The sequence below is a fragment of the Gavialis gangeticus genome, unplaced genomic scaffold (genome assembly GCF_001723915.1).
Source record: "Gavialis gangeticus isolate Ggan-Ray unplaced genomic scaffold, GavGan_comp1, whole genome shotgun sequence".
NCBI lineage: Eukaryota > Metazoa > Chordata > Crocodylia > Gavialidae > Gavialis > Gavialis gangeticus.
The window spans coordinates 19463303-19473499 of NW_017729016.1; the positions used below are offsets into that span (position 1 = coordinate 19463303).

Sequence of the window (10197 nt, forward strand, 5' to 3'; positions counted from 1 at the left end):
GTGTAGGGGTGTGAGGGAGTGACTGTGTGTGTGTGGACATAAGTGGGTGTGAGTGGGAGTGGAGGTGTGAGTAGGGCTGTAGAAATGTGAGGGGGTGTGGACGTGTGTGGGTGTGAGTGGTGTGTGTGGTGGGAGCCGGGGGGGGTGTAGGACTGGGGGTGGGAGGATGTGAGGACGGGGTTGTGTAGACATGTGAGCGGGTGTGAGTGGGGCTGTAGGAGTGTGTGTGTGGACATGTGAGTGGGGGTGGGGCTTGGAGGCCAGAGGAGCCGAGTACATGGGGACCCAAGGGCATCTTAGCCCCCTGCAAAAATAAAAGTTGGTGCATGTGATGGGGGTGTAAGGGTTCGAGTGTGTAGGGGGAGTGCGTGCGAGTGCATTGGAGGTGTCCCCTCGCCCGCTCGCCTCCCTGGCTGCCCAGAGACAAGCGATCGCCCTCCTGGCAGGACAAAGGAGCAACATCATCTCCTGCAGTCTCTGTCCTGTGCCTTCCTGCTCCCTGATCTGTCCTCGCTGGGGCTGTGCCACCAGCTGGGAAATAAACCAGGTGCCCTTGGCATCCTCTGTGTCACGTCCTCCCGCGGTTTCACAATCAAATGAGGTTTCTGGCCTGGCAAAGATCTCCCCACGGCAGAGCATCTGTGCAGCCTGCTCCCTTGGCTGCTGTGCGAAGAGCCTAGCCTGTCTGTGGATGACTGCCACAACTGGAGTTCAAATCCTTCAATACTGTCGGTCTTTTTTAAAATAAACAAGCATTCGATACTCAAAATGTTTCACAAGTGACTTTGAATCATTCCTATTGCTTTGTATAAGACCCAATGGGGAGCATAGGATCAAAGGAAAGCAGGGCTGGAAGGGACCTCATGTGGTCCTCTAGTCCGGCCTCCTGTACAAGACAGGATCAACCCTGACTAAACCGTCCTGGCCAAATGTCTGTCCAACCTGCTCTTCCAGGATGGAGACTCCATAACTTCTCTAGTTATGGTCTGAGGCTGACCACCCTCACAGCCACAAAGTTCCTCCTTATCTCCAGCTTCAGTTCCCTCTGCTGCACCTGGAGGCCATTGTTCCTCATCCTGTCCCCTATGGCCACAGAGAAAAGCCCATCTCCATCCTCGCTGTAATTGCCCTTCAGGTGTTTGAAGACTATTATCAACACCCCCCTCAGCCTTTTCTTCTCCAAACTAAATAAATAAAAGCAATCCAGTAATTGCAATCAATTTAATACTATTTTAATTCTCTGTCCAGGGCCCTGGGGGTGGCCTGTACATGGACCCCAGCACCACATTTACAACTGTGAGGTAAGTTGGAGGTGGGTACAGCCAAGGGAGGTCTTCCCTGGTCTTCCCTGCAGTGGAGCTGGTAGTGTATGGGGATGCCTTACAGCTGTGAATTGGTTCCAAGGGTCCCTTGACATGTCAGCTCTTGTCCTCCTGCTTTCCATGCCTCGCCTGCCTCAGCTGAGCTTCTCTCCCTATGTTTGACCCAAGTACATGAAGGAAGAACCAGAATGACAAGCCAGAGCTGGCAACAGGGAGTCTGAAATGAAGCCGCCTTGATGAAGTGTCTGAAGATCCATCACGTCTACCCTCTCTGGGTCTACAGGCCACCAGGGAAGACTTGGCAAACTGGTGGAGGGACTTGTCAGAAAAAGATAGTCACGGTCAGCTTGGGGATCGGTCCAGACCAGAACTGGACACAGGCATGGGCTAACTGGGTGGCCGCCCAGGGCCCGGAGAGAAAGGGGGCCCAAAAATGGTCATTTTTTTCTATTGTCCAATTATTATTATTATTGTCTCTAGCAAAGCAGGGCCCAATACTAAAAGTTTGCCTGGGGCCACCAGGAATCTAGGCACAGTACTGCTCCAGTCCTACGCCCTACACCCTTGGCATCTGCCTCCCCTTGAATTTCCCATACAGCTGGTTTGTTGCTCAAACCAAAAGTGGAAATTCACCCTTTGTTCCCCCTGGGCCATGTGGCACCTCACTGAGATCTCAGAATCCCTCTAACCATCACAGGGTGAAGTCATTGCCCTTGGCCCCACATGGCCTTGCCTGCCTTGCTCGCTACCAACAGAAGTGACATTTATGCACTGAGATAATTGGGTGCTGTCTTTCCGTTAGCAGCAAATGGAGCTCCCTTGGAATGGAGCTTGTTCTCAGGCCCCAGGCAGGAGCTGAATCGAGCTGATGGCAAGTTTGGCACTGACACGTCACCCACTGCTGATCACTGGCTAATCTCAGTGTCCTTTGAATGACACTCTGCAACTGGCTTTGTGTGGAGAAGTAATGACTTCATATCAACCAAGCAGCAGTGCTGAGCTGGGCGCCCCATGGTACATGTTTGCTTGCCTGGATTTTCTCTCTTTATTTCTAAGAGACGAACTCTGGACAAGCTAGATAGAAAATGGGGGGAGAAGAGGCTAGATCCTCCCAGAAAATTCATTTTTGACTCAACAAATGCACCAGAAACAATGCAGGCATGACTGAGGTATATTGAGTTTTTATTTAAATCCTACTTCACAAGAAATGACATTCGCTAGCATTTTATCTTTTCTTACAAATTTTTTTCATTTTATTAAATACCATGTTAAATATAAAATACTGATTTCACAAGAGCGGGTGGTGTAAAATACGAGACATTAAAAAATCACTCAGAAAACCTCATTCACAGATGTCCTAAATGTTATGAGTCATTAAAAGTTAGTATAAAAGATTATCAGAATCAGGTAACCCTGGGCTGGGCCAGAGAAAGCTGTATAAAATGCAGGGAGGTCTGCAGCTTGTCCTCCTTGGCAAATCTGGGACCATAGGCAGGAAATCTGAAGCCAGGGGCAGGATTTTCGAAAGTTAAAGGGACAAGTAGGTTCTCTGCTCCCATGGTCGGACCCTGGGAACTGGGCACCATTGTGCAGCTATTGAATCTCCCCCTTGAGATTCAGTCTCGACCAGCAAGACTGGATAAAGCGTTCTTGGTAAGGATGAGTTAGCCTCCCTCCAAAGCCACCATTCTCTGTCTCTAGGCCACTTTACCCACAAGGGCTTGTAAGGGGAAACCTCTCTCCACTGCCCCAATGTAAAATAGTGGCTAGAGGTTGTCTTCATTCAGCTATGTAGCAACAAAACTTAGCAGGCTGCTGAGAGCCAAACCCTGGGATAACATTTTGGGGTGAAATACCCCAGAACGTGGCTCTTTAGGCAGCCCAAGCTCATTCTCTCCAGTTTCGCTCTCTGTGCCCATGGTCCCAGGATCCAGCATCCTGATGGAGCCCATTTAACAGTACCAAAGGGCAAGGCACCCAGGCCAGCCTGGGATGGAGGAAGGTGTGGTGCAGGGGCCAGGGGGTAGCAAAGCCAGGCGGGTAGGTTTCCACCCTCACCTACCTCCTAGCAGGATGGGTCTTCACCAGGAGAAGACCTGAAGTGGGGACCATCTCCTGGGAGGTTGGGGGGCTGGGGGAGGGCAGGGGCAGTGCGACACGCTGGGTAGGCAACATGTCGATTAAGATGGGAAGTGAAAAAATGACAGACGAGGTACCAAGAACCCTGCTCAGCGCTGCCCCTAGCCCTGCCCACCCCGTTCATGTACTGCCTCTTCCAAATCCGGTGCAAATTCTGCCAGCTGAGGGGTCACTCGTGTATTTGCCCAGCAGAGGAAATCAGGGGCTGGGCTCTACACTACGCCCCTCTCCTAGGGAGCTCTTTCCCTATGGCATTCAGCTAAGGAAGGGAAAGGAGGAAAACCATGGTGTGCTTGACCTGCTACCCTCAGAGGCAGCTCCGAGAGTCCAACCAACGTCCATGAATGGACCACCTATTTTAAAGGCAACTTCAGGCTCATTCACAATCAAAGTCCTCAGTGCTTTGAAAGCCCGGGGCACTTCCAGAGCGCGTTAGCCACCTGTCTCCACATCAGCCCTGTGAGGTAGGTCAGTGTCACTCTCCCCTGTTACCCTGGGGAAACTGAGGCACAGATCGGATAAATGACTCACTCAAGACCACAGAGCGAGTCATTGGCAGAAGCAGCAATGGGATCAGGAAGGCCCTGCCTCCCTGGTCTGGGCTTAGACCACACCTCCCTCTGCCATCCCTGACCCACCAAGCCCCTGAGGCTTTGCCAGGTGGCAAGAATTCAAAGCAGTCAGGGCCTGGCAGGGACACGCAGAAGGACGCGGGGAAGAAGCAGCCATCCAGCACCATGTTTCAGCTCCCCCTCATGAGCAAAGATGGGCTCCAAACTCCAGATCCCATGGCCGTGGATTGGGCCCATCTCTTCTCTCGCTGTCCCTCCTAGCACAGTGCAGTGCAGGCTGGCTTTCCCATTCAGATTCACAGCAAAGAGCCCCAGCAGAGTGAGTTTCTGCAGCCCTCCCCACACTTTTCAACCACTGGGAACAGCCCCTGTCTCTTGTGAGATGTTTCTAGTAACCACCTGCCCACTCAGCCCCCTCTCCAGCTCCTCTGGGGAAAAATGCATATGGCACCAGAGCCACTAGTGGGGGGTTTCCTTCCATTTCTTGGAGTGAAGGAAGCAAATCCTGCTTACGTTTCTGCTAGGACACATGGGCTAAACAGTGACACCGGGAGAAGCATGTGGCCATTGCTGGCCTGGCGTGGTCTGCCTCCCCAGGGGTAAGGCACTTGAGTCTCTTGTGTCCCTGTGGTTATATCCCTGATTTCCTCCCCCAGCGTTCCCATCACCGGAGCATGTCCACACCAGTGGCTGCGCAAAGCAACTCCCTCAGCCTGACGTCAAGCAGGTGGATGTGGTGTGATGGTGTCTGGAGCACAGTGCATCTACCCTGGACACCCCTCAACTCTCCATAGAGATCCATCCCTCGGGTAATTTCATGGATGCTAGCCCAACCCCAGGGACCGACCCATGAGTAACCCAAAGTCTTGGCATACAAGCTCTGGCTTTGGGAGGTGAGTAGACTCTTCCAACCAACACTCCTCCCTCTTTCAACTCAAGGAGTGACTTATCATCCAGGGAACCTTTCTTGGACCCAGCTCTGCTTGGGGCTGTCAGATGCTCAACACCTTCCCACGTCCGCCTGAGACTCCTGCAGCCTGACTGCTCTGTGACTACTCCCCTGAGGAGCAAAGGGGTGGCAAAAGCCATGCAGGCCTCTTGCAGACATCTAGGGGGGTGATGCTTTACCCTCCAGACCTGTGATACGATGCAGCTTCTGTATCTGCCCAGCCTGAGACAGCCCGTGGAAGCAAGCCACATGCAAAAGGACAGAAAGCAGATCAGCATGGACAAATACATATGCTCACCAGAGCAACATGGAGCAGGAAGCAAGTGCTGGTCCCCTGCCAACAGACACAAATTCCTCCAGCATAGCTAGACTGCAGTGGTTGTGCTTTATCAAGTAACGCCACTTGCCCATTGACCTTCTCAAAGCATCACTCCCTTGAACAAGAAGCTACCAGGACCACCGCCAGCATTTCACCAGGCACTTTCTAGACTCTCCTTTGGAAAAAAACCCATTACTTTGTCTCTATAAGGGCCCAAGCAACAGGAACTGAGGGCGCTACACACCTCCTGGCTCAGGCCACGAAAGAAGCCGGGGATAGAGAATAGTGGCTGTACACCCCTAAAAGGCTCCAGCCTGGTCAAATGGACAGAGCTGCCTTGGTGATTAACCCATGAGAGTAGCTGAGGTATTCCAGGCCTTCCCAAGCATTTGAAAGCAGAGCTAACAAGCGATTCCTTCAGGAAAGATGCAGAGCCCTGAAAGCCCTCGCATCCAGTGATGAGGCTGCTATCGCAAGCCTAAATTCAACTCGGGTGATGATCACGTTATAATCATGGGCAGGTCTGGACTGAAATCCTATCTGCTGCCCTCAGCTCAGAAGGAAACCAAATTCTGGTCCTTATTACCCTGCTTTCAAAAGATCAGTCCCCACAGGTGGTGATTTGTTCAAAAACTCGCTGCCCCATAGCTGGGGAAAACGTGGATTCGGGGCATTCGGAGGTCCGAGTCAATGCTCATTCCTTTTATACCGGCGGAGAGTCATGAACCGCCTCCACACTGAAATCATGCCAGGAGGCTGAACAAGTGCAGAGTGGATCATCTGACACTGATCTGCATGTCCTGCATGCCCAGACCTGTGCAAAGCACTGGGCAGAGCTAAGGGGAGCCCAGGACAGAGACAAGGACCCAAAGAAGTCTTGGCCCCTAGAAAGCTCCTCATTCCTTAATGACTGCTGCCCCACCAGCTTTCTGCCAACCAATCCTCCCCAAGGATTGCACAGCTATACATGTACTCGGTAAGGGGCTAGCACCTGCACAGGGCAGTGACCGGAGCTGCAGACATGCAGTAAAGCCAGAGGTTCCCCGCTATGATATGCAACAGCCTCTTTATCCTTGCCCTGCTCAATTCTCTGTTCAGAGCGGAGCATTTAAAACAGCGCCCTTCGATCTCTCAGCCTCTTCCCCCTCAGTGGGCCCGACCTGCAGAGGGTGAAACAGAAGAGGTGGCTTGGGGAGCAGTAAGGGTTCTCCAAAAATCAGATACAAATCTAAGCCATAGAGAGTCTGGAGCAAGCCCCAGTCGAGCCATCGAGCCATGGAGCACGCAGAGGGAATACACACAGCTTAGGGATACTGCTCCCCAGTTTCTGGAGCAGCTCTAAGGAGGTTTATGTTGCTACGTGATCCAGCCTCCCTCCGACTGAGCAAACTCTCCAAATGGGAATCTCACTCTTGAACCACCACTGGAGCCTGACACAGAGGGAAAAGCAAAGTGCATCCTACAGAACAGGCTTACAGGGGACCACGGGCTCCAGTCTACATGGAAAGTATAAAGCGGTACACTCAATCCTGGCTGAGACAAAAGGTTTTCCAGAGCTCGGAGACTCCAGGGAGCCCTGGAATAGATTCAAGTTTCAATCCTGCGTAAGGCTTTGTTGACATGGGGCCCTCCGATCAAGACTTGGTTTTATATGCAGATCATTGCTGAGCAAACCCCAGTGACGATTGCTTTTCAAGCCCTGGGGTGGCAGCTCAGATCTGCTCCCTTCTCCCTTCCCCACATGCCCAGATGAGGTATGGCAGCCGTAGAGAACCCAATGGAGAAGTCTGATGGCTCCAGGCCACCTCTGGAAACTTGTTCAGTTGGTCTTTGGCTGTCCAAGCCTGTCTGAGAGCAGATGGGCTGCAGGGATAGCCACCTCTATACAGGCAGGGGCATCACCCTGAGCTGGTTTGGTGGGGGCTTGTGCGCTTTATTTAAGGCTGTGCCCTGCAGCAGCCTTGGAGTACAAGGGGATTCATTCATTTTTAGTGCTGTTCTGGCTCTGTTAAGTGAGTCCTTCACTACCCACCTCCTGCTTCTCAGACCTGGGGGAATAGGGCAAAAGGTAAACCCCAGGGCACAGAGACCAAACCCCAGCAAGAGACACTCAGCATGTTCTGGGCTGCCTCTGAAGTGACTCTTTGTCTGACTCCTAAACTACACCCAGCCTTTCTGGCTGCCATTGATGCAACCGAACCGGAGCCTTAGCAATCCCCGGCTCTGATTTTCCCAAATGCTGAGTAGCTGCAACGAACCCAGCATTTAACAGCAGCGCCCAGTGCTCAGCGCTTGAGAGGTCAGGTTGCTGGGTCTAGCCGCCCAGGCAGGTGCATGCTGGTGTCCACCATTGGCACTCCTTTATCACCTGAGTCTCTTAGGAGAGACAAGAAATCCTCCTACAGGAGAGCAGGGAGGACCAGAGGTCTAGACCCTTACACATCCTTCCTTGTGGATCCATACAGGGAAGAGGGTCCTGTGGGAACCTGCATGGAAATGTGGCCCTGGACCAGGAGCTCTCTCCTCTGCATACAGAGGCCTGTGCTTGGGGCAGTGGAGACCTCTCTTCTCCATGCGGCAGGGAAATGGGAAATGAAAACAACATTGGGAGCTGCTCATGCTCTGGCAGATAATCACATACAGCAGCTGTGTTTAAATCAGGATACCAGCCCCCGTGCCAGGAGACCCAACCCTGGGGCTGAACTTGGCCACTCATCCTGCAGAGAGGCCCCTTTCCCTACTTCCCTTCACAACTGGCCAACATGCGTCAGCATGTCCCAAAACAAGGTTTTTGCCCTATGGCTACAGACCATAGCTCTTTTCCTGCTCCTCGGCCTTCAGATGGGCTGACTTAAAGTGGAAGTGTGGTCCTCCCACGGTTCAATGCAATGGGTTTCTCCACGCCCATCTCTAGCTACAGCAGTTGGCGGTGCTGCTGACTTGCATAGTGTGGGGGGAAGAGCCAGCCCTTTTGGAGAAACCCTTAAAATGACCCCCACCAGTTGAGAGACATCGCTGCGTCTTGCAGGTCTCGTGTCTCCAAAGGGGTCACACTCCCTGGTCAGCATAAGAGCCCTGTTTAAGCAGGCATCCCCTTTGCACTCCACCTGGGCACTCACTAAGGTGGGCAATGATCCCTGCACATCACAACCGGATCCTGCTGCTGGCCCCTGGTGTCCAGCACCCATTTCTCCTGTCCGTTTCCAGGCCTCACCTACCTCCTAAATCCCCCACGGGAACAACCTTTTATCTGACAGCAGCCTCTGCCCTCAAAAAGCAGCTAGAGGCTCCAGCAAAGCGTGCTGCAGAGGCTGGGTCCCTGTCCAGTGAGAGGAGGTGGAGACAGAGTTCCCATGGGGGGGAGAGTTCTTGAGACGGCTCCAGACCACGTGAACAAAGCCTTCCTGCAATCCTCCCTCGTTCCCTGGGAAGAGCTTGCAGTCTTCCCACCCCTCCGGTACACCCAGGGATGGTTCCTTTCATTATGAAACCTTTGCCTAAAGAATAAACAATACACAAGGTTAAGATCTGTTTAAAATAAACCTTTCGTCCGCGCGAGATCAGCCGGAGAAGGGAACTGGGGAACCCTGCCCATCAGGGAGCAGGTGATGGGGATGGCTTTCCAGCAGGAGTGGAGAGACTGCGGCTTCTTGGGAAGACTCCCCCCCGCGTGCCGCTTGGCGAGTGCAATGTCCTTAAGGCACCTATCGGGATGTTCTGGCCTCCGTGGTGTCCGGCCGGTAGAGATACCTCCAAATGGCGTAGTAGTGGATGCCAGCTCCAATGGCCACAAAGAGGTGCCAGATGGCATGGGCGAAGGGAATGCGACCATCACTCTTGAAGAACACCATGCCCAGGCAGTAGAAGAGGCCACCAGCCACCAGCTCCAGGAGCCCATCTCTGTTAGGCTGTGGGCAAGCACAGAGGTACCATTCAGCTACGTGGGAGATGAACGGATCCCACCCTGGGGCCTTTTCCTGAGACTGCAGGTGAGACAGAGCTGCACAAGCAATGGCTGAGAAGGGCGAGACAGTCCTGTTGTCTCTGGTGGATTTCCATCCTCCTCTCCAGCAGATATTATTCCCCTCAGCATGAAGAAGGCCACCCCAGGAGCCCAAGCAGAGAAACCTGATGCCACAGCTGTGTCGTGCCAAGCTGTAGGCCCTTGAAGCACAGATTTGGGTGGTAAGAGCCATGCTGAGAGCCCAGTGCAAAGTGCCCAGATAAAGCGCTTCTGCTCAGACAACTGAGCTCTATCTCTTTGTCCCCGCGACCCTCAGCATCCACACAGAGCAGCCTCTGAGGCAAAACCCAGGAGCCACTGAACAGCAGGGAGCAACTCAAGATGAGCCACTCCAGATGTGGCCCAGGCACACGGAGGTGAAGGGGCATGCATGGAGCAGAGTAGCAGCAGCTTACCATGGAAAGGATCACCAGGGCAGGGAAGAACCCCATGATCACATAACACACCAGCTCCACCAGCTTGTACCTGTGGAGGACAAAGACACCTTCACTGGTGGTGCAACACCAAGGGAGCAACTTAATCTTATGCCTTAAAACCCAGGGGTCCAGGCTTGGGGAGCCAGGAGCAGGCTTGAAGCTGGGATGCAAAGGAGACAGCCCCAAGGAGTTTGCTCACAAGCCTGGGATGCCCAGATAGGCTCTAACTACAGGGACCTGGATCTTTTGCAGCCCTCTTTTTCACCCCAGCCCCTTATTTCTCTGCTCTCCACCCCCGCCTGGGGCTTCAGATGCTTCCAAATATTTTGGCAGGCATCCTATGTGCAGGCCCAAGCCCAGAGGCCATATAGCCATAGCAGCAAACTAGAGAGGAATCTCCTATTTCCATAAAGTTAATGTATAGCCAAGATCTTCCCACTGGAAGTGAAAGTGGCA

The 10197-nt window shown here is 53.1% G+C and overlaps 1 protein-coding gene across 2 annotated transcripts in view; it reads right to left on the minus strand.

The window, feature by feature from the left end:
* Window positions 1–2487: 2487 nt before the first annotated feature.
* The window catches only part of MMD2 (monocyte to macrophage differentiation associated 2), a 54018-nt gene continuing 46308 nt past the window's right edge, over window positions 2488–10197 (minus strand). For both annotated transcript variants that reach the window (XM_019512981.1, XM_019512984.1), the window contains 2 exons: window positions 9721–9790; window positions 2488–9209 (listed from right to left, as the gene is read on the minus strand). In XM_019512981.1, coding sequence (XP_019368526.1) covers window positions 9006–9209; window positions 9721–9790 — 274 coding nt within the window. In that variant the 3' untranslated portion in view covers window positions 2488–9005. The remainder of the gene's footprint in view (window positions 9210–9720; window positions 9791–10197) is intronic.